The sequence below is a fragment of the Caretta caretta genome, chromosome 20 (genome assembly GCF_965140235.1).
Source record: "Caretta caretta isolate rCarCar2 chromosome 20, rCarCar1.hap1, whole genome shotgun sequence".
Classification (NCBI taxonomy): Eukaryota; Metazoa; Chordata; order Testudines; family Cheloniidae; genus Caretta; species Caretta caretta.
In genome coordinates this window covers 1,079,076-1,103,162 of record NC_134225.1, presented here as the reverse complement: position 1 = coordinate 1,103,162, position 24,087 = coordinate 1,079,076, and the positions used below count along the sequence as shown (strand labels likewise).

At 58.3% G+C, this 24,087-nt stretch overlaps 1 protein-coding gene across 1 annotated transcript; it reads right to left on the bottom strand.

Annotated features, from left to right (window-relative positions):
• Positions 1-1,721: 1,721 nt before the first annotated feature.
• On the bottom strand, positions 1,722-21,403 carry TAMALIN (trafficking regulator and scaffold protein tamalin). The gene is made up of 8 exons (XM_048831776.2): positions 21,227-21,403; positions 12,324-12,373; positions 6,706-6,760; positions 5,762-5,864; positions 4,916-5,009; positions 4,156-4,222; positions 4,003-4,069; positions 1,722-3,750 (listed from the first exon to the last, which is right to left on the bottom strand). The coding sequence occupies exons 1-8, from the start codon at positions 21,401-21,403 to the stop codon at positions 3,293-3,295; spliced, it is 1,071 nt and encodes a 356-aa protein (XP_048687733.1). The 3' UTR covers positions 1,722-3,292.
• Positions 21,404-24,087: the final 2,684 nt, after the last annotated feature.

The window sequence follows — 24,087 nt, the reverse complement described above, 5'->3', positions numbered from 1 at the left end:
CGGGGCAGAGCAGCTGTCCCTGCTGTACAGAGGGAACCCGAGGCCGGGAGAGGCAGAGTGGCTGGCCCAGCATTAGAGACAGGGACTCCCCGGCACAGCAAGGAATTGCCCAGCTCTCCCCCATCCCAGGACCCACCAGGAGGCCCCCCAAGCTTGAAACTCTCCCAGGGGGGTTCTGCGCCCACCTCCGCCCCAGCAGGTTGGGGGTGGGGGTGGCGCAGCCCCCAGACAGCTGGGTTTGCTATAAAAAGACAGGGCAGGCGTTCCCCACACACGCAGTTGCTGCTTCACCGTCATTCACTGCCCACCCCTCCCCAGCACTGCGTCCTGGGAGCGAGCCCCCAGAGCAAACAGGAGCCGCAAAGAAAGCGGCCGGGGGCTGGCATGAGCAGGAGGGACCAGGGCTGGTCTCCGGGGACACCGCACGGACAGGACGGCTCCGGGGACACCGCACGTGGCCTGCCCTGGGTGGATCGCCACTGCGCCCCTCGGCAGCAACCCGCCCCTGAACTGCCACTGCGGGGGCTCACTGCTCCCACCCCCCCGCCCCATAAGACGGCCCCTCCCCCTCCATTCCCCCCACTTACCAGCTGTGCCTCCAGCAGGAAGTTTTCCACGGAGGGAGGCCCATGGCACTTGGGCGGGCGCCGATGAGCCGGGGTGGGCCCCAGCCTTTCCTGGGCAGCCGCGTGTCCTCTCCCCACACCGGCCTCCCTGCCCCAGGCTCTTCCGCCTGCTGCCTCAGGGACTGGCGCTCCGATCCAGAATCGACTCCCAGTCTCCAGGTGTGACCCTGGGCAAGCTGCTCAGTTCCCCACCTGGACACGAGGGGGTTATCCCCCCACTTTGTCTGTTCAGACTGGAGCTCACTGGGGCAGGACCTGACTGCAGCACCCGGGCCCGTGGAGCTCAGCTTTCAGCCAGGCCCTAGAAGCAGGAGCAGCGTCCTTGTTACCACCCGTCACCCCCACCCAGGTCTGCGCCCACCCTCCTGCACGTCACTAGCCCCGTGGAACCCCCGTCCGGGAGCTGAAGCGGCCTCGCCTGTGTCCAGCTGGGCGCAGGGCTGGCTTGCAGCCCCATGGTGATGGGACGACCTCCCCAGAATCCACTCCCTGCTGTGGATGCAGGGCTATTTTAGGGCACGGCTCACATGCAATTAGCCCGTTAGCCACAGGAACACTGGGACTCCCTCCCAGCTCCAGGCAGAGCTGGAGGAGAGCAGCTCCCAGCAAGGGGCTGGCCTGAGGCACCTGCAGGCTGGGAATTTGGGGAGCAGACCCCACTGACAGTAGGAGGAAGCCTGTCCTGATCAGCAGGATCTGCCCCCCCCCCCAATTGATTCCATTTACAGTGCGGGCAAGGGCTGCTGCATGTGGTCAGTTCCCATCTCCCCTTTGCCCCCCAGTGAAGGGGTATGGCTGTGCTGGAGAGAGCTCACCCAAGGGCAAAGCATGGCCCCCGACAGACACAGACACTCATGGGAGGGTTAATAGAGGAGCTTAATGGAGACATCCTCTGAGCCACTCAGCCCATGCAAGCTGCATGGGGCTGGGAGTCCGGACGCCTGGGTTCCATAGCCAGGTCTGCCACTGACCCCAGGGGAGCGTCCTTTCGCCTCCCCGCTCCCCCGACCCACCCCATCCGCCTCGGGGAGGCAAAGGCTTCCCCATCTCTGGAAGCGAGTGATCCAAGGTGAAAGTACAACAGCCACACGCGGATGCAAAACAGTCTTATTGTATTGATCAGAATCCGTGCCAAGCATTTTAACAGCGACATCCGTGTCCGTACAAAACCTCACACCTCCCCCCACCACAGCTGACCACACCCGTGTCCAGCTGCAGCCCTGCCCCCCCTCTGCTGTCTACTGCGGCTTGGGGGGTGGGGGCTCCGTCCAGTGGGGAGCCCTCACTTGCTGAGCCACCCTCTTCCGTGGCTATTTCCTGAGATAAGAACCAGCTTTGCTGGGAAGTTCCCCTCTGCTCCGTGGAACCAATTTCTCTCCCCCCCCCTGCAAGAGGGACTGAGCACGAGGATGGAGACGTAAAGCCGTTTCCTGAAGGGCTGCAAGTCAGAAGAACACGGAGTCACCCTCGGCCATGCAACCCCATCCTGCTCCCAGGCCAGGGCTGTCCGTTCGCGCTGACTCCTCGTCCCACAGAGCGGACACGCCCCGGTAAGATGCTAGCTCGCCTCTGGGCCAGCCATCCCCAGGGTCTGATCCCGCAGGGTGCTCAGCAGCCCGAGCGTTCTCGCCCGGCCACGCGACAGCCCCCGCACCGCGGTCTCAGAGTGACGAGCAGGAGATAACAAAGGGACCTTCCATCACAGGCCTAATGCGTCACCAGGCTGAGCGGTGTGGTGGAGAGACACGGACAGCCCCACGGTTCAGTCACCTTTGGGCCCAGAGCCAGTGCCAGAAGTGGGGCTGACAAGAGCACCAGACTTCGCAGGAAGTCACGCAGAGCCCTGACGCTGCAGAGACAGGAGGAGGATGTGGCTGGAACAGAGCGGAGCTGCTGGCTGCCTTCCAGGGGAAAGCAGCGGGGGGGACCCCACACCTTTCCAGGCCAGGACGCTCCCCGCTGCGTCAGGGGAAGGGGCTGCCTGCTCCGAGATCCCTCTGGCTACGGCTCCGTTCGGAGCACTTGTCACGGCTGCTGCGAGCCTCTGGGGTAGCACCAGGATCCCTCTCTTCCCGGGACAGTCCTGGCCCCCCTGGAGAGACAGGCCAGCCTCTGCCACACCTCGTGCTGGAGGCGCTGCCTGGGGAAGGAACAGTTGCTCTCTCCTCCCGCAGCCTCCCTGCCGATGGTACCGGCCTCAGGGCAGAGCTTGTTTTGACGCAGCCTCAAACAGGCTCTGACCCATCAGCGCATCCACTCCCCGCAGCTACTGGAGGGGTTTGGTCACAGGAGGCCTGGAAGCAAAGGGCCCATTCCCCCAGGACACCTGAAAAATCACCCCTAATCGCGGAGAGGGGCCCAGCTCCCTCCTCCAGCAGTTCCCACGAGCAGGCTGCTGCTGGGGCTAGGTCCAGCTCCTGCTGTCCCCCCGTCCCCTTATGAGTTTCTCCTTCGGGGGTGGGGGAGCGAAAATCCCCTCTGCCCTTCACAGCAGAGCCTCCCCCCCCAGCACTGAAACCCAGGCCCTGGCCCCACGCTCTGCCCGGCCGCGGGCACCAACCGGGATAATAAATAAATAAATAAACCAACCAACCAAACTTCTTAAAACTTGGCCACTTGGTGGCCCCCCGTGGCCTCTGTGCCCCCGCCCCGGCAGCCAGCGCCCCCTACAGGTGGCTCTCCTCCTCCTCCAGAGAGCGGTTCAGTCCTGGGATGAACCTGAGGAGCCGCTTCCGGAAGCTGGTGTGTTTGCTCTTGCGGGGCGTGACCACGCAGTTCTTTTGGTCCCCTGGCCTCTCCCAGAAGCGGCCCACGGCCCCGTTGCTGCTGCACTTGACGCTGGTGCTGCGGGTCAGGGCGGGCCGGCGCTGGGAGAGGGCTGGGGGGGCGTTGCCCCCGTCCCGCCCAGGGTGCCCGTCCAGGGAATCGGCCGAGTCGAAGAAGCAGGTCTGGTAGACAGAGTCCTCGCTCTCCTCGGCAGCGGTGCTGACGCAGCTGGACGTGCTGCCCGCGTCCGACAGCATCTTCCCGAAGGAGACGGAGCCGCTGGCGAGCCCAGCGCCGTGCAGGCCGGAGCGGACGGATTCCAGCGTGTCGTAGATACTGGGGTCTTTCACCACGATCCCTGGGGGGGCGAGGGGCGTTAGAACAGGCCAGGCGCTGGGACGCACAGTGCAGCGGCCAGCCCAGGAGCCAGGCAAGAGATTCGGGGACTCAGCCACCAGACTAGTCCCCTCCCCGACTGGCCCCAGCAGTTGCCAGATGGTCCCGTTTAGCCAGCCCTCTGGGTGTGAGAAAGGGGAGGTTCCCACCCCGCCCCAGCAGCTTCCCACTCCCACAGCAAAACACGCACCCGCAGCCCAGCGCCCCCACTCACCACGCACCAGCCTCTGCTCCTGGACCATCAGTGAGCGGTACTCCCCCCACTTCTCATACAGGCTTTGCTGCAAGACAGACAGGCCAGTTAGAGCCGCCCGGCGGGGACCTGGCTGCGGACGGGCGGGTCGCTCACTCCAGCTCACGGCCTCACCTTTAGGTACTGCAGCCGAGCCTCCAGCTCCGCTCTCCGGATGGACGTCCCGTACAGCGTCTCCAGCCTGCAAGAGGCAAGCTTCTGGTAGCGATCAACCGAATCGCAGCCCCCCTGCCGAAAGGGGGTCCCCCTGCCAACCTCCCCCGCCCCACAACAAAGGGGGTGTTCTCTGAAGACACCCCCCCAAACCCCTGCAGCAAAGGGTCATTGGATGTTTTTTCAGCTCTTCGGAGTTCAGGCCAGCACAGGAAACCGCCTCGCCAGGTGGGGTCCTTGGGCTGTCCTGGGACCAGCTCATCCACCTCCTGCCCACTGGCAGCAGGGCCCTGGGGCTGAGCTGGGCCTGATAAAGTCCTGCAGCAGAGGGGAAGGAGCCTTCATTTCGGCTCGTTACCAGGCAGAGGGGTCGGAGCTGGAGCAGGCTCCCTCGCAGCCAGGGGCACTCCAAGGGTGGCCCGTCCCCCTGGCTACGAGCCCCCCCAGCCAGTGGGGGATGAGCAGGAGCGCTCTAAGCAAGCTGCTTGGCTCCGGGAGCCAGGCCGCACCAGGGCAGCCCCCAGTCCCTCTGAGGCAGGGGTTATTGTCTGAGGAAGCCAGTTCCCGTGAGCACTGGCTGCTTCCGCCTGCCCGGCCCCACCTCCGGGACAAGCCAGCCAGGCTCCAGAGCACTGGGGCAGTAGATCCCCACCTCCCACATGGAGCACGGGAAATGCAGCCCCAGCTCTCCCGCTCCCCGGGGCGGCTGCGGGCATCTCACCTGAGCACGTTCCCAGAGGCCTTGATGATTTCCACAATCTCGCGGTGTCGGACGCCCTCCACGTTCAGCCCGTTCACCACAGTGACTGTGTCTCCTGCAAAGCAGACAGAGCACTTAGAGCCGCCCATGCCTATGGGCACGAACCTCAGCTCGGTGCCCCCGCAGGGGACTGGCTGGCGCAGCTGCACCCTTCCCAGCCCTTCTCCCACACTAACCCCGAGCTCTGCACAAAGGGGCAGGGCAGCCTGAGCCACACGGCACAGAAGGGACTTTCCCCAAGTTAAACTCAGGGCACAACTGGACAAGAACCCACAGTCCTGGCTCCCGGCCACCACAGCTCTAATCACGAGCCCCCAACCCCTTCCCCGGGCCAGGGACAGAACCCAGGAGTCCTGGCTTCCAGCTGGAATCTCGCTGGCCAGGAGCTTCACAAGAACCAGCCCATGGCAGAGCTCAGGGCTACCCCACCCCAACCTGTCTGCTCCTGGAGGGCCCCATGCCCCAGTGAAGTTTGCAGAGTCACTTCCTGCGCTGGGCTGCACCGGGCAGTGGCATGTGTGGTGACATGATAAGGCGGGGGAGACTGCCTGTGTGCCTGGCACCCGCCAGGGGCTGCGTGCAAACAGGAGCGATTGCAAAGGGCAGCGGTTGTGACTTCCCCCTCACACCTGCCCCTGGAAGCCAGGACGCCAGGGTCCCTCAGCCCGCTGGATGCCTTGGTCCTACCCCTGGCTCTGACAGGCCCCCCGTGCAATCATGGGCTGGCCTCCCCAACCTCCAGACCTCGTCCCGCCCCGGTGTGTGAGATGGGGACCGAGCCCCGGGCAGCTGCCGCGATGCACTTACCGGGGATGAGCCCTGCTAACTGGGCTGGGCTCCCCTCGTGGACCCGGCAGACAAAGGTGAACATTTCCACGCTGTTCTGGTCTTGGTGGTGGAGTCCATAGGTCTGGAATGAGCAGCCGCTGCCAGTTTGTTAGTGGGAAGGGCTGAGCGAGCACTGGCCGGCCGGCTAGATACACGGGAAGCCTCCAGCCCCGAGGTTAGCACCATTCATCTCCCAGCGCCGCATTCCCTCCCCAGGTCTCCGCTACAGCTGAGGATCCAGGGGCTGCCTACGCTGCCTCCCCCAGCTCCGCATCCCTGCGCCAGCCTCCCGCACGTCAGGAGCCGCCCCCCCAACGATCCGTATTTAACCACCATTTGCATAGTGCTTAGCAACGCCCAGCGACGGGGGCCCCCCCATGGGCCCCCAAACCCAGCCCGCTCCAGATGGCTGCTTTGCGTGAGCTGCCGGCCCCCTCCCGCCATCTGAACCGTGACTGAGTCGGGGGCGGTTTCTGTAACTTGGGCATCATGGCTGCTAAAAATAAACTCTGGCTCAGAGACCGTTTAAAAATACTGTCAATGCAGAGCACGGTCTGGTCTGAAATCGCTGAAACCAGGGCAGCTCCTCCGCCCCGCGAGCATGCTACTGCTCTGGGGAGCAGCGCTGCCGGCAACAGCCGACCACGGCCACAGGGCAACCCCACCCCTGTGCCCGAGAGCCCTGAACGGCTGCGCACCGCTCCCGCTGGGGCTGGGACGCCTACACCGGGCCGTGCGGCGCACTGGCTGGCCCCCGGCACCACCAGCCGGGAGGGGTGGCGGCTAGGAGAGGCAGCCTTTGGTCCCCAGGGGGCCTGCCCGGCCAGCGCTGCCCGGTAGAACCATGATCCGAATCCCACTTCAGGTCGGTTTTCTTAGAGCGAGTGCCAGCTGATTTCTCTGCCCTCGGGGAGAGCACTCACCTGGATCTCAAACCCAAACGTCTCCTCTGCCTCCTTCTCCAGCGTGATCACCTTCCTGGGGAGAGAACGGGCCATCAGCAGCGGCCTGAGACTCCCAGTTCCGCCCCACCCAGGGCCATGTGCCCAGAACGGCCCCCAGGGCAGCGTCTCACCCATGTCACTGCTACTGTTCACTGCACTGATATCCCCCCACCCCCCGGCAGCGTCTTGCTGGCATGGAGCACAGCTACCAAACTCAACCCCCCTTGTCACAGAGCAGGTTCAAATCCCAGTGACGCTTCCTCTCTCCCAGGGGCCTTGAGCCAGGGCCTGAGGCACAGAAGGGTTAAGTGACTTGCCCAAGGTTACACAGCAGGTCAGTAGCGGAGCCAGGACAAGGACCCCGGAGTCCTAGCTCTTGGTCCCCCTGCTCCAGGTACTGGACTGCAATCCCTCCAAGAGCTGGGGCTAGAACCCAGGAGTCCCAGCTCCCAGGTTTAAAGCAGGAATGATCTATTTGAGGCCAGAGCCATGTTTAATTGTGCAGCTTCCCCAGCAAGGGGCAGGAGGGGGGAAGAGACAGCAACACAGATGTGATTACTTCAGCGTCGGCCCGACCCAGAGCTGAACCCCACCCCCCCACCACGAAAGGGGAATCCACCCTGACTCTCCCTGCCGGGCTGTGTCCCAAGCCTCAGGCCCCACCCCACAGGCCACCCCGTTTCACAGCTGCCCGTGGGCTGGTCCCGCCCCTCCCCGAAGCGTGTTATTTAACAAGCTGCGTAAGCATCTCCTGCCCGCAGCTCAGTGATTACGCCCCAAATGGGTTTATTCCCGTGCTCCAGAACAATGCAGGCAGGCAGGCGGCAGGAAAGCGCGTCGTGCCCCTTGGCCAAGCAGCTGCTTCAGCGTTTTCACTGAATTAAGCCTTTGCAGAACACCTCCCCGCTGAGATTCAGTGTGAGTCATGGGCCTTCTCCGGGGCGTCAGGGGGCGCAGAGATAAAGGAACTATCGGCAAACCTGGAGGAGCACCGAGGATCATCGCCGCTGTCAGAAAGCCGAGTCTGACACTACCTGGTGCTGTGAACTTGGAAGTGTCCCTTAACCTCTCTGCACCTCATGTCCCGCCCCCCCACTGAAAATGGGGACAGTGGTGCAGCCCTGTCAGAAAGCCTTGGAGGACATGACATGGGATGGCTCACAAGCCCTGCCCCCCCCACGCTGCCCAAGGGTTACCATCCTAGTCTCTGCGGGAAGGAGCCTGGATTGATGGCAGGTTTCCGCTGGTCCCATTTCCGGCACCCAAAACATCGGGGCTGTGATCGGTTTTACTTTCCCCAGAAGGCGGCTTGTCTGGGGCCCTTGGGATCTCTGCTCTAGCGTAGCTACAGGGCAACCCCCCGGTTTTGACACTACACTAGTGTAACACGTTTATGAGGGTAAAGTACCACTCGCACGAGGGTAACAGACCCCCCCCGTGTCTGGGCTCCCAGTGCAGACATGTAACCCAGCTGCCAGCCCTGCTTTAAAGCCAGCGGCTCTGCGGCACCAGCAGAGATTCCCAGGCTCCTAGTGCAGGCAAGCCCTTCAGTTCAGAATGAACCCCAGGCGCCCCTTCCCAAAGGGGATGCAGCTTTTCCCATGTGCAGCTGGCAGGAAAAGAGCTGCACTTCCAGCCAGCCCATTGACTCTAGCCAACGGCCATGCCAGCCCCACCGAGGGGACAGCCCAAGCCCTGGGAAGCAGCAAGTCTGGGGGGGGGGGGGGTCTCATGGGGCGAGTTAGGACACCACCGCGTACAGCCGGTTTGCAGCCTGGGACAAATCCGGTCCCAAGCACCGCCTCACGCTCCAGCCGGACTCCACGCTGAGGGGCCGAGGGCCGGGATTTTTCCAAAGCCCTCTCAACAGAGTCCATGTGCGAGAGACAGTGACTCAGCTGCCAGCTGGATCCTGCTGGCACTTGGATAACTAAAGCCGGCTTTGAATTTCTCTTACGTGCGCCACAGAGGCTGGAGAGGAGAGACCTCCCTGGGTCAGAGCCCAGCCCCTGCAATGGCAGGAGCCAGAGTCCTAGGAGGGGAAAAGCCCCCATCACACCCCCGGTTTGCACCGGCCAGGCAGGACAGCAGCAGCCAGCACCACCACAAAATCTGCGGGGCCCTTTCCCAGCTCTGGTGTCAGCCTTGCAGAGGGAAAGGATCCCCACACCGTCAGGCTGCTGGCGTTCCAGAGGCCACTGACAGTCTCGTGTGCGATGGGTCATGCCTGCCCCATAGCGGGTACTTAACAAGCTCCAGCCACTCATCTGGCTCATAATGGGTCTATTTAACTTGGGAGAATTTCACCCTCTGGTAAAGAAAATGCATCATTTGCCCCTGCCCCCACGCAATCACCTGCCATGGCTAACTGCTCAAAATAGCCTTTATTTATAGACTCCTCTTTGTGGTTCAAACACATGCTTCTGCAACTCGGTCATTGCTGTCATGGCCTTGCTAAAGGCCCAGTCCTGAGCAGAGCTTGCAGCTTCCAACCTGGTGGGACTGAGTGGTGAATGGTCACCCTGAAACCCCGGGAAGGCTGAGATAAAAGCCAGCGAGTGAGCAAATCCAGCACTCCGAGAGGAGCTGCAGCCTCTGGGGCTTTTCAGCAGGTTTGTGCCCGGAGCCCAAAGGGTTAATGGGTTTTCCTGGCACGCAGCCTTGGTTTTACGATGCAGGATGGATTTCTGGGCATGCTGGGGACCCACCCTGTGGAAGGTGTTCAGATCCTCTGACAGTCAGGTCCTTGGCCCTGCAAGGCCCCCACCCTGTGTGCTCTGATCCCTTGCTGACTGCAGACCTTTCCAACACCTTGGCGTGCAGAACTATCCCACTGCGTAGAGAAGATAGGAAGTATGGCAAGAGACCACCCTGGCTTAACCAGGAGCTCTTCAGTGATCTAAAGCTCAAAAGAGTCCTACAAAAAGTGGAAACTCGGTCAAATTACAAAGGATGAATATAAACAAACATTAGAAAGGAACAAAATTAGAAAGGCCAGGGCACAAAATGAGATCAATCTAGCTAGGGACATAAAGGGTAACAAGAAAACATTCTACAAATACATTGACGCAAGAGGAAGACCAAGGACAGAGCAGGCCCATTACTCAATGAGGGGGGAAAGACAACAATAGAAAATGTGGAAATGGCAGAGGTGCTTAATGACTTCTTTGTTTCGGTTTTCACCAAGAAGGTTGGTGGCGATTGGACGTCTAACATAGTGAATGCCAGTGAGAATGAGGTAGGATCAGAGTCTAAAATAGGGAAAGAACAAGTCAAAAATTACTTAGACAAGTTAGATGTCTTCAAATCACCAGGGCCTGATGAAATGCATCCTAGAATACTTAAGGAGCTGACTGAGGAGATATCTGAGCCATTAGCAATGATCTCTGAGAAGTCATGGAAGATGGGAGACGTTCCAGAAGACTGGAAAAGGGCAAATATAGTGCCCATCTATAAAAAGACAACCCAGGGAATTACAGACCCGTCCGCTTAACTTCTGTACCCGGAAAGAGAATGGAGCCATAATTAAGCAATCAATTTGCAAAACACCTAGAAGATAATGAGGTGATAAGTAACAGTCAGCATGGATTTGTCACGAACAAATCGTGTCAAACCAACCGCTAGTTTTCTTTGACAGGGTAACAAGCCTTGTGGATGGGGGGAAGCAGGAGATGTGCTATATCTTGACTTTAGTAAGGCTTTTGATATGGTCTCGCATGACCTTCTCATAAACAAACTAGCGAAATTCAACCTAGATGGAGCTGCTATAAGGTGGGTGCAAAACTGGTTGGAAAATCGTTCCCAGACAGTAGTTATCAGTAGCTCACAGTCAAGCTGGAAGAGCATAACAAGTGGCATCCCACTGGGATCAGTTCTGGGTCCGGTTCTGTTCCATATCTTCATCACTGATTGAGATAATGGCATACAGAGTACACTTATAAAGTTTGCGGACGATATGAAGCTGGGAGCGGTTGCAAGTGCTTTGGAGGATAGGATTAAAATTCAAAATGTTCTGGACAAACTGGAGAAATGGTCTGAACTAAATAGGATGAAACTGAATAAGGACAAGTGCAAAGTGCTCCACTTAGGAAGGAACAGTCAGTTGCACACATACAAAATGGGAAATGACGGCCTAGGAAGGAGAACTGCAGAAAGGGAGCTGGGGGTTATAGTGGATCACAAGCTGAATATGAATCAACAGTGTAACGCTGTTGCAAAAAAACAAACATCATTCTGGGATGTATTAGCAGGAGTATTGTGAGCAAGACACGAGAAGTAATTCTTCTGCTCTACTCTGCGCTGATTAGGCCTCAACTGGAGTATTGTGTCCAGCTCTGGGCACCACATTTCAGGAAGGATGTGGACAAATTGGAGAGAGTCCAGAGAAGAGCAACAAAAATGATTAAAGGTCTAGAAAACATGACCTATGAGGGAAGATTGAAAAAACTGGGTTTGTTTAGTCTGGAAAAGAGAAGACAGAGGGGACATGAGAACCGTTTTCAAGTACATAGAAGGTTGTTACAAGGAGGAGGGAGAAAAATTGTTGTTCTTAACCTCTAAGGATAGGACAAGAAGCAATGGGCTTAAATTGCAGCAAGGGCGGTTCAGGTTGGACATTAGGAAAAGCTTCCTAACTGTCAGGGTGGTTAAGAACTGGAATAAATTACCTAGGGCGGTTGTGGAATCTCCATCTTTTGGGATTTTTAAGAGCAGGTTGGACAAACACTTGTCAGGGATGGTCTAGATAATACGTAGTCCTGCCATGAGTACAGGGAACTGGACGAGATGACCTCTCAAGGTCCCTTCCAGTCCTATGATTCTATGAACTCCCACAAGGCCAAGCTACACGTTGGTCCCCAGCCCCAATGGCCTCTTAGCACATCCACCTGCCCCCAGCCAGGGGAGCTAGTTACAAATGGAACGCTTCTGAGGCACTAATTGACTTTGCAGCCCAATGCTGGTTCACTTCTGGCATCCCCACTCGGCTTGGCCTGTTCCCAGGGGTTCAGAGCACGGAAGGAACTAGCGTTCCTGCCCGAGCCCAGTGCAGCTGCGTTTGGGGCGCAGAGGGAACGTTTTAAACTTCCCTGAAGCTTTAGGAATTCAGGAAACTTCTCTGATATTAGGCTGGGTTTTTTTTGTTTTGGTGTTGGGTTTGGTTTTTTTTTTTTTTAATAAATACCACACAATTAGCCTCCCTCCCTTGCTGGCAGGCCACCATGGGGTTGTTCCCCTTACCCCCTGCCCTGGTCCAGCCCCACAGACCACAAGCTGGTTTGCATGCCTGATCTGGGACGGCTGAGGAGTGAGCACCGCCTGCCATCACAGCCACAACCGGGGGAAGTGCCCTTGACTGTTAACGGCCGACACCCAAGAGCTGATCAGAAACCAGAGGCTGCTTTTTATGAGCCTGTCGAGATGCTAAGGAATAGCCAGAGGCTGCTCTGGCTGGGAGAGGAGGAAGGAGCGTGACACCGCTCCTCCGCCAACGGGACGAGCTCCCCGAAGCGGGCGCTCCAGGCTGCTGTGCTCAGAGGTCAGAAGAGACTTTTGCTGGCCCCGGTTATTGTTTGGGCTAAGGAAGCAGTGTGGCTTACCGGTGCTGCTCCGGGGACTGGCTCAGCGGTTTCCATCGGAATCCAGAGCCCTAGGAGAGAGTGAGAAAACAGAGCAACGTTAGACAGGCCGATCCCTTCCCCCCTGCGCTCGGCGTGCAATCACAGACACTTCTGCCACGGGACCCCAGAGCGTTGCTGCAGAACTGCCAGGCGACAGAGCACGTGGCCCTTCCATAGCACCTGGCAGGTGAGCCCCTGAGCCCCCTAACCCCGCTTCCCTGCCCCCGGGGAAGGCAGCTAGGCAGAGGGGGAGTGACCTGGCCCAGCGATCACGGCTAACAGTGTGGCAGGGATATAAAGCCCAGCAAGCCGGGGGGATGAGCTCAGACTTGTTGGCCCCTGCTGGAGCCAGGACACGGGACTGGAGGGACCCTCAGGTCTGACCCAGCCCGGCCAGTCACAAAGCGAGTCAATGGCTGGGCCAGGCCCCAGGGATCCCAACTGCCAGATGGAGAGCCAATGCCACCCCGGGCCCTAGCTGCAGGGCACGTGTGAACGTGGAGGGAGGGAGGGGCGGCAGGTTCTGCCTTCCCACAGGGCTGCCACCCAGCATACAGTCAGGTTCCACACTGTGACACGTCTCCGTGTACCCAGGGGACCTGGGCAGAGCTCACCTCTACCCAGGGCCACCAAAACGGCTCTCCTGCGCCCCGCCTTTTCCCAAGCCACAGATTCGCCAGGCCACAATCGGTGCACCAGCGACCGGCGCAACCAAGTGTAAAATCTGCCTCCCCCGCAGCTCCGGCGGGCCCTTAGAAAGGGCTCGAGGGGCACTGGGAAGAGGGGCCGGGCTCTGCCCCTTTGGAGCCATTCAGGGTCAGGCAGCCACCCCCTGCCAAGCTGCTACATCCCAGACGGGCACCAGCAGACACTGCCCAGCTCAAGCAGGTGATTTAAGACCCCTCCCAATGTGGAGCCCCCGGCCCTCCAGCATCCGCCTCCCGCTCTGTGGCCAGGGGAGCCCTTGGCGGCTGCCCCGATGGGGAGCGCCAGGCTGCAACAGCAGGACAAGACACAGCTATTTACTCCTGAAATCAGCCACCCAGCGCCACAAGAGAACCCTGCAGCACCGAGTCTCTGAGCCCGGGTCAGCTGACGCCGGCCCACGGGGCTCTGGCTGCGGCACCGGAGGGGGCAGTGCAGACCCAGGGGCTGGAGCCCAGGCTCTCTGCCCCAGGCCCTCTCAGGGTTTCAAAACCAGGGCCTGACCCTGATCAGTTCCACTGCAATGTTCAGTCCTGCAGCTTGAGTCAGCTGACCCAGCCGGGGGTCTCTTCCGGCAGGGTACAGGGACCCCGAACACTGCAGGCACTGCCCAAGCCTGCGACCTGCCAGCGTCTCACAGCATCCAGCCCAGGCACTGCGCGCACTGCGAGACCTGCCAACAGCCCCAGGAGGCGTCAAGCCAGCCGCGTCCTGGCTCCATTCCCGCCCCAGCCCGATGCTAGGGAGCAGATGTCATGGCAGGGGGCGCTGCCCTTTGCGTGAGAGGAGACACCAAAGTCCCGCGGCGCTTTCAGATCCCATTGTCCCTCTTCGTGAGAGGGACAGCAACCTCAGGAAATTTTAGCTGGGCAATTACCCGCCCCCCCACACCAGCTTTCCTAGTCCTGCCTGCAGGGAAATGGTGCACTGGGCTCCTGAATGTGCAGGGCGGATGGGTCATTTCAACAGTGGCTGCACGTCACCCCAGACGCAGCTGCATTTTGGCAGTGGAGCAAGTGACGCCTTGATAGAGTTTGTGAAGCACTTGGGAACGAAATGTGCTACAGAGGACAAACAGCAGGCCCTGCTCTGGCCGCAAGCAGATCCCACCAGGCCAGGGGACAGATCAAATCATGCTTTGATTTAAGCTGGAGCTTGCATCTGTTTAACACTTGTCCCCCGTTCTGACGTCAAACGGAATCGCTGGATCCTGTCACGTTCTGTACATGGCGTGCCATGGCAAGCGCTTTTTGGGGCTGGAAGACGAAAGCCCCGCGGACAGAAAGCCCTCTTTGTTTTACTCCAAAGTCAGATTTTTAATGCAAAATTCAACAATCCCCCTCATTGTTGGTCATTTAAAAAACGGGGAACCAACGCCTGACGGGAGGCAGTGGCAAGGCAGAAGAATTAGTATAAATGGACCCCCCAGAGGTGGGCGGCCCCAGAACCCACTTCATAGTCAGCCGTGAGAATTTCAGACATCTCGGCCGAGGCACAAACAGCGGCCGACTATAAAGACGGGGCTTTGTCACCAAGTGTCTTTTTTTGCTGCTCTTTGGTTCAACCCGATCCCCGCTTGCAGCGGCCACGAAGCAGACAGCAGGTTTTTATTAAACTGCCTTTGAAAAGCCCAGCCGCCCAGCACAAGTGGAATTTAGTTTGAAAATAAACACTGGGCTAGAACGTTGCCCCAAGCTCCCCGGATCGCCAGCCAAAGCCTCCGTTTTCCCCCGCAGCTCGACTGCACCATCAGCCCAGCATACCTCTCCCACTTAGCACCCTGCCCTCGCAAGTCGGGCTCATCTTCCTTCCTAAGGCCGGGTCAGAGAGAAGGGCTGCCCACGGGCAGGCCGGGCTGCCACCTGCCGAATGCCACCCTGGCCAATTCCGTAGTGCTAGCGGGCAGAACGCGTACATACAGCCAGCCCGGTCGGGGACGCCGCTAAGATGCGAGCCGGCCAGCCAGCTGAAGCCCAGGGAGCCCCTGCAGCCGCCAGATTAGCCAAGCTCCTGCACCATGGGAGGAAAGAGCACAGAGAATAAATAAATACTCCAGAGGCCTGGCCACAGCCCTTCCTGAGTGGAGCAGAGCAAGGCAGCTTCAGACGGCAGCCAGCTGGGAGCTGCTGCTCTATCTCCAAGGATAAAAGTTACCCCCCCCCGCCCCGGTCCCCCATTTGGTCCCTGATAGAATCAAACAATTAAGCAGCGACCATGGACCTGGTGTTGCCCCGTGTAATTAAACAGGCTCTTGTGCCAACACGTGTTTCCAACACAAAGCCCGAGGCAGCACGGACAGACACCACGGCCTGGGGGTGGGGCACTGTTACTTCTGCTGGGCAGGCATGCGGGTAACGATCATAGAATCACAGACTATCCAGGTTGGAAGGGACCTCAGGAGGTCATCTCATCCAAGCCCCTGCACAAAAGCAGGACCAATCCCCAACTAAATCATCCCAGCCAGGGCTTTGTCAAGCCTGACCTGAAAAAGCTCGAAGGAAGGAGATTCCACCACCTCCCTAGGTAATGATGGGCCACTGCCAGGTCTACCCTCCCCAGCTGGGACATGCTGGAGTCAGAGTGGAAATTTAATCCCTTCCCCCTCCCCCCCCCAAAACAAGGGAGGGAGCTCTGTGCTCGGAGGAGCTGGGTGCTGATAAAGTTACATCAAAACTGACCATGCAAATGGCTCTGCGCCTCCTATGGAAATCCAGGTTTTGAAAGTGAAATGCGCCGGTCCTGCTTCCCGACAGCTCCACAAACAAACCACGCGGTTCATCCACTCGCCAGCAGAGCTGGTTTCCTGCCTGGGGCTGGAGGCACCAGCGCCTGGGTGAGGCCTGGCTTGCCACTATCCGGCTTTCTTCACGTTTCTGCACAGCTGAGTCTCAGCCTGGAAGACCCCAGACCGTGCACACAAGAGCGCTCGCAAGCCACTGGAGCGCAGCTGGCTCAGGGGTGTCAGGAGGGACAGCAGTGGGGGGCGGGTGGGGGGAGGGGAGATTTGGGTAAAGGATCAGGGGAAGGCAGGCTGTTATCATTAGCATCCAAGCAGAGAAGTGCAGGGTCTTCCCACTGTGACCTGCCCAGAACACACATCTCTGTCCTCCAGAGGTGCTGAGGAGCTAAGTGGATGCAAAGGCGTAGACCCAATGCACTGTGCAGCCAACCCCCTGGACGCATACCCTGTGCTCTGGGGATTAAGCCCCAGATGCACTGAAGCCCTGTTCTGGCTGATGCTTGCTAGGTCGTAGTTCCCTCTGGCACCAACACAAGGCCTGCTGTCCCCTTTGCGCTTTGGCAGCCTTTGGACCGTTCCTTCTGCCAGCTCCAGGACTCTGCATTGAGTCAGCCCTCCTGGGCTTGGAACCCAAGCTCTGCTCCAGGAAGTCCAACCATTTCAAACATGATGATCAGACCATGAAGCCATCCCCTCCAGCACTGACCCCCCTCAGGAAGTTTGATGTGGAAACTATTCCACCCCACCCCTCCCCACCAGGAAGCTAAGAGTGCTACATCCATGACTTCCTAGTTTAACTTCTAGTTTCTTGGCAGAGCATCAGCCTCTAGATTCACTTCTCTTCTGAAGATCTTTGCATCACCAGCCTCTCGGCTCCCCCTCCCTCCGCCCCATCTAGCCCCAAGCCACTTTCAGGAAGTTTCCTCGGAGACTGAAAGTCTCACTTGCTTTGAGGGATGGCTAGGAAAGTTTGTGCAATGCCTCTGAGTGACGTCTGTCTGTGCCCCGAGCGCCAGCCTATGGTTCAGCATGGAAGGGGCGTCCCCCACAGCTTGAGCTGCCAGGAGCCTGAGTTACACCCAAGAACGAGTGCGTAAAGCATGCAGAGTCCTAGAGAGAGAGTCAGAGTGTAGGGCCAAGAGCTCCCACGCTCTGGGGGGACCAGAGCATGGCCAGCTGAAGGCAAAAGGGCCAGTCTGCCCTGCCAAGTCAACACCTGCTGCCTTCAGAGCCCTCCCGGGTGCCTTCCCTCCTGGCCACAGGAGTCAAAACTCCAGTGACTCTCTCCTGCCGGCCTCCCAGCACATCCTGTCTGATCTGCCTCGCTCAGATTGCAAGTTCAGTAGCCCTGGCCTAGCACTCAGAGCCGGTACTAGCAGCCTGCGCCCAGTAACACCCCGCTCCTCTTGCGCTCTTCACCCAGGGGAAGCCAGAGGAACGTGCAGAGCAGTATTATCCCACTTTCCGGCTGGGGAAGCTGATGTGAAGGGGACGTGCCCTACTCAGGGTCACAGCCAGTCAGCGGCAGTGTTGGGCGCAGACCCGAGAGCCCTGACGCCCAGCTCTGCATCAACGGGCAGCCTGCGCCCCGGGGGGCTAGAATCCGAGAAGATGCTGTTTGAGCGACAGGTTGGTGCGTCTGTATCGTTCACTTCCAACTGGTTCAGCTTGTGAGACAGGAGTTCTCAGCTAGGGGTGCAAACTCAGCTTTCTACGTGGGCACCGAGGGGGGGGGCGGGACGGGACAGCATAACTTCGCGGATACATAAATCCCCCACAACCGCACAAGATTGCGGCATCCGTATTTAGGCGACAGTTTTTCTGTCTTGGCAGGAGACAAGAGAATCTGCTTTGCTCTTCGGCAGCTCTTGAAGTCTGACTAGACAGAGAGCGCCTAAGAACCACCCCCCCACCTCAGCAAGTTACGCTGATGTGGCTTAGTCACAGAGATCAAAAAGGCAACTAGACATGGCTTCCACAGCTCTATTCCTGACCGCACACGTTAGCCACCCTCATTGAGAAAAGCTTATTGAAAAAGGGAACCTGAGAAGTCATTTGTTTCTTTGTCTCCCCCACCAATTGTTTCGTGATGTTCCTCACTTCCTGGACAATTGCGTCACCGTGTCCTGAAGCGGTCGTGACACCCGGACACGCAGAGCCAAGCCTGCTGTGCCATCACAGGCTCCCCCGAAAGATCTAATCACATGCTCCCAAAAGCTGATCGCTTAAGAACTTGTAGCCTCTGAGAGAGGCCTGGCCTCACCAAGAGCACTGCATTCAGAGCTCCTGGTGAACAGCCGCTGAGTGTTTCCAGGCTGCCACGGGGGTGGGAAAGCTGGACAAGAAGCGAGTCCTTATTTCTCCAGTAACGCCCTCACACCCGCCCCCCCCCCACCGCTCCAATGCCTGCATCTCACTCCGTAAAAAGCACATAACTGACCGGTGAACTCCCCGCTAGAGGGTATTACTAAGCGAAGCAAGTGGTTTCAACAGCTGTCAGAAGAGGACTGAACGCTGGACTGTAGCCAACGAGGGGTGTTCACACTGAAAGCACAGCCTGTGTTCTGATCCTAACCCCCATCCCATCCCTTGCTGTGCTGGGTCTAACTTGGTTGGCATGTTCTTTGGACCTGTCTTTGCCTGCAAAGCACTGTGCTGTAGGAAGGGTATGAAAAACAGCATCCATTGTCCCAATACTTAAGTGAGCGCTATAAGTGTTCTCGATCCTCATGCTTCTAGCCATGGCTGCCAGCAGGGGTCAGGAAGGAATTTCTCCTCCCCTGCTTGTCACTTGGAAATCTGCACAGCTATGGGACGTTGTGGGGTTTTATGGCTTCCCCTGAAGCACTGGCCACAGGAAATTGCTCCAAAACAGGTACTAGCTTCCAGTTCCTTTCCAGGTGGAATTTAAGGGTTTCATGTGACCTGACTAAAACCCTACAGGTTGAGGGATATCAAAGGCAACTGTTGATGGCAAGTTGATTATAAGGACAATTTATATTGTGAGAGACAGCGTCTGTTTTGGGGCGGATGGGAGAGTGTTACAGATGCTTGTCCCTATGCTCATATGACTTCTAGCATGTGCACAAGCTCCCAGAGCCCTGAATAAGTGTTTTTGACACAAATACATGCTGACGAGACAGGAATGCTCACACTAGAGCAAACTGTGGGCTACGCTCCCGTAGTTCTGCCGACTCGGCCCTTTCTTTCCCACCGACAGCCAGTTCTCTCTGGGCAAAGTTTTGATAACTTGGTTCAAGACATAGAAAACTTTTTAAACCAAGACATTTCAAACACTTCACTTTCCAGCACCCTAATATTTACTCTCCCATCATGCCCAGCAGATTAAGCCAGTTACCAACTTAAGCCCCAGTTTTGGAAGCAACTCTTTTACATGGAATGCCAGGATTTTTTTCCAGGGACCAGCCTAAGTCAGTTGACAGCCTTAGACAGAACGTCTCTCAGGCCACGAGGGGCGAAGTTTCTTACAGTTATTTTCCTCCATGTTGTGTAAAAATTTTCAGTGACTCTGGCCACATAATGAGCCTAAGGTGTTCTCTTTCCACGAGAACATGTCATGTCAGATTTAAGCCCCACACTTAAGCGTCATGTATAATCAGCTTTTACAGAGGTCAGTGGAAAATTCATGAGGTTTTTTTTGTTTTTGTTTTTTTAAAAAGAGTTCCAGTGAGGAGTTAGGTTTAAACCCAAACAATTCCCTGCATTGTTTTCAACCCAAGCATTGTGGCACTGGGCTAGGGCATGAAAAGCTGGTAGCGAAATGACCTAGAGAGGACTATAACAAAAGCAAAACCAACTAGCTTCTTCATTGCCTTTGTTACTGGGCCTTTGTTACTGTGAGAGGCAGGCAGGAAGGAAACCAGCAGAGAGCCAGAACTGTATCAGATCTTTGTAAAGCTTTACATCTTGAGTTTAACCCATCAGCGTCTCTATAAGCATTAAGTGGAACATGCCACTGATTTATATGCAAAAAAAGTTACCCTCCCATATCCCCTCCTCTCCAAGTTACACAGAACTCCAGCCATGTAGAGTTTGATGATCAACAAGGGGGACAAGTTGTCTGCATTGACCATCTGCTCCCAGGAACTGCCCGCTCAGAGCAGTGGCCCTTCTAGCCCAATGTCCCATCTCCAGCAGGGCCTGGCAGCGGCTGTTTTCAGAAGATGCGAGAAAGCCTGTAGGGAGCAGGTACAGGAAAGCCTGCCCGGCGGTGGCTGCTCCTCCCTAATGCCCACCCCGCTGGGGTCAGTTCAGACCCTAAAGCAGGAGGATTTAAACGCACCCATCTCCGCGGCCCCAGCAGCACCACAGGCCCCGGGTTCCGGATGCTCTTGGAGGGCTGAGTCTCAGTTAGGGGAAGCTGGCCCTGGGGGTGCCATAGGGCCAGGGTGGCATCACACACAGGAGGGATATGCCCTAGAGCTGGCGGGTCCCTGGGGGCTGAGGGGAACCTGTGGCCTTTCCCTGCATCCCACACACCGTGGGTGGGGAGGTAACGCATTGGGACAACACAAGGTGCCGGCTGCACCCCAGGGAGGAGACAAGTCAGGGAGGGTCAGGCAGGGCTTGGTCCAAAGCTCGTGGGCCCAGTGGGGTAGGAGGTTCAGGGGCAGCATCCATTTGTACCTAATGGGTCTGGTGGGATGGGAGCTGGGAGGGTCTGGGCTCGATCCCAGTCCTGGAGGGAGCACTCAGGAGTGGGGGTGGGGTTTGGTCCCAGAGCAAGTGGGCTCCAGGGCAGGGAGGTACTGGGGGGTGTCAGCGTGTCAGTCCCTACCTAGCGGGGTCAGTGAGGTGGGAGGCTTGGGGGCAGAGAGGGTTCGGTCCAGGGGAGTTTCGGCTTGGCCCTGCTCCCAGTTTGGTCTGTACCTAGCGGGTCTGGTGGGATGGGAAGCTCAGAGGCAGAAGGGTCCAGACCCTGGGGGGCTCAGGCCCGGTCGGGGGGTGGGGAGTCTAAGGGGCAGGGAGGATCCAAACCCTGGGGAGCTCGGTCCCGGTCCGGTCCATATCTAGTGGTCCCCGTCAGGGAGGAATCTCAGGGGCAGGGAGGGTCCAGACCCTGGGGACTCGGTCCCTGTCCCAGGGGCAGGGGGGGTGGGCGCTTGGTCCCAGTCCGGTCCGTACCCAGCGGCCCCAGTCGGGGAGGGATCTAGGGGGCAGGGAGGGTCCGGACCCGGGGGGCTCGGTCCCGGTCCGGTCCGTACCCAGCGGCCCCGGTCGGGGAGGGATCTAGGGGGCAGGGAGGGTCCGGACCCGGGGGGCTCGGTCCCTGTCCCGCGGGGGGGCGCTCGGTCCCGGTCCGGTCCGTACCCAGCGGTCCCGGTCGGGGAGGGATCTAGGGGGCAGGGAGGGTCCGGACCCGGGGGGCTCGGTCCCTGTCCCGCGGGGGGGCGCTCGGTCCCGGTCCGGTCCCTACCTTAGGGGCCCGGGGCAAGGTGCCCCCGGAGGCCGCCAGCGCCCGGTACATCTCGGCCGCCCGGCAGCCGCCCAGCGCCGGGAAGGGGCCGCCCCCCGCGGGGCCCGGGGCCAGGGCAGCTGCCCCCGCCGCGTCCTCCTCCTTGGGCTGGAGCCGCTGCAGGCGCCGCAGGGTCATGGCCGGGCGTGGGGCGCGGGCGGCCGGCGCACGAGGCTATATCGGCCCGGGGGGGGCGGGGCGGGCGGAGGACACGCCCACGGGGAGGGGGACACGCCCCCTTCCACATAGGCCCCGCCCCGGCAGGGAGAGGCCGCCCCCCTTTCCACAGGGAACCCCGCTGCGCCACGCCCCCTGGGCGGGGAGACCACGCCCCTTCGATCACACCCGCGATCCTGATACAGGGGGAGGCCACGCCTCCTTCCACGGACGCCCCGCCTCTAAAGATGAGAGGCCACGCCCCCATCCAGCAAAACTACACCCTGTGGCTCACAAACCACGCCCCTTCCGCGAGTAAAGCTGGCCCCTCGCTCTGAAACCACCCTAGGAGCCCACCTCCATCCAGGGAATCTCCTCCCCATGGCACATAAACCCCTCCCCATTGGATATAAACTCCACCCCCTTCAGGAAACTCCTCCCCTAGACACATAAACCCCACCCTCATAATGGTTGCAATTGCAAAGGATAGACGCTGGGGAGCAGTCATGTTTATTCCCTGAGCCTGGGGCATCCGGGTTTCCTCCTATTTAGGGGAGGAATCCAACTCCGGTGGCCAGGGTGTGATTCCACGGCTGCTCTCTCGACACCCCGTACGTGGAAGCTCATGCACTCTTGGACAAGAGCGCTTCCGGGCTTCAGCCCTGCAGGGACGAATCTCAGCGCTGCCAGGGAGCCAAAAATCATGTCCTTACAGAGTGGAAGCCTCAGTGGTCAAGAGCCTAACGCGCTAACCTCAGGAGCCCATCACTGCACCTGCTTCCTTGTCCACTTGATCGTAGATCCTGGACCAGGCTCAGCAGCCCACTTGACCGGGCTTTGCCCGGGTTCCTCCCCACCCCGCGACAGCATCACAGACAATAACCCAGCCTGAGGACTGCAGCGCCAGCCTCCAGGATTCAGGGGCCAGCCTGTGGTTACAGAACCTGGGTGTCACACGCTGACGCCTGCATATGAGAGAGAGAGAGAGAGAGAGAGAGGTTTCTATTAAATTTATTATTATTAATTATTATTATTAAAAGGGGGCCCATGACCAGCGCCTTCGGGTGTCCAACTTGATACGTCTCGAAGGGAGCTGATTTTCAGAGGAGTCCATTTCAGGTGACTCGAGTCAGACACCCAAAACTAGACACCGGGGAAAGTCTTGGCTGGTGTATTTCTCGGCATCCCCCGTGACATGGAGTTATAGCGAAAGAGGCACTGTCTTCTTAAAACAGTCGGATTAGCAATGCTAAACTCATTTGAAACTCCTATATTTACTGTTTTGTTCACCAATGATGTGGCCCCTCCCTTCTCTTTGTGCATTTCTTTCATCTTGGAAAATGGATTACGGCTTGTCCGTGTCATGATTTGGTCGCCATGCATTCACCAAGGGCCAGATCCTGGAGTGGGGTCCACAGGTACAGAGCTTATTGCAAGATCAGGGTTTCACACCCTTCCTGCGGCACCATTTGGTAGCGAACACAAGGGAATGTTTAAATCCAAATAGAACTGCTTTCACTTGAACGTCTATCAAACAAATAGGTTAACTCATTTCTATTCATACCAGCCTCTGTAAAGAGGGGTTTTGTTTTGGGGCCACTTGAATGTGCCCCTTAGTCAATTAATGCTTTTCCTTTTATTATTTACAGGACATAAAGGTCCCAGCCAAGCTCAGGGCCCTGTTGTGCCGGGTGCTGCACAAATGCAAAATGAGTGACAGCACCTGCCCCGGAGAGCTTCACATCCAAACAGCCAACCATGCTGAGGGAAGGGCTATCATTCGTTTTACAGATGGGGAAATGAGGCCCAGAAAGATGAAGTGAATGGTCTAAGGGCGCGCAGGAGGCCGGGGGCAGAGCTGGGAGTGGAACCAGGTACCCTGTGTCACAATGCACTGCCTTGCCCACAAGATCCATTTTCCTTTAACACTAAAACCGAGCTCAGCCAGTGACTGTTTTACGCAGGTCAGACGTAGGCCTAACCACAGTGACCCTTGCACTAACCGGTCTTTATAGGAAGCCTCAAAAAGGAGAAGTGAAATACAGAAGTGCAGAGCCATGTTCTCCCCCGGGACACACACACATGGGTGTGAGCTGCATGCGCCCATTGAACTGGACACTTGCTGGCACGCTCGTAGAACCTCATTAAGGGTTATAGTGTGTGAAGGGGACACGCACATGTGCCCCCTTTTGGACAGGTGGGGAAACTGAGGCATAGAGCACTTGGCAGCCTGGTGTTCAGAGATGCCGAGCATCTGCAGCACCTCTGAAAGTCCGGGGTCTGAATGGCTTGCACGGGGCACACCGCAAAGCAATGCCAGCCAAGAAGAGAAGCTGGGTCTCCCGTCACCTAGGCTGGTGAGCTAATCACAGGAGCTGCCACCTCTGTAGCTTTACTCGCGGTCCTGGACTCCTGTGAGGGGACCCAACCCAGATTTTTCTAAGGGACACCAGGGCTATGATAGCGGAGCACCCCGCTGCTCTTCCTGCTTCCCCAGCACTAGTCTCAGCGGTCACTGTTTCCTCTCCCACCTGTGCACGGGCTGTGCAGTGCGGAGAGTGGGTAGAACCAGCCGTGTTATCAAAGCCAATCTGGGATCAGACGTGGGAACATCCTTTGCATTTCTGTGGTGCCTTTCATTCCCAGGGCTCAGCAGACATTCACTA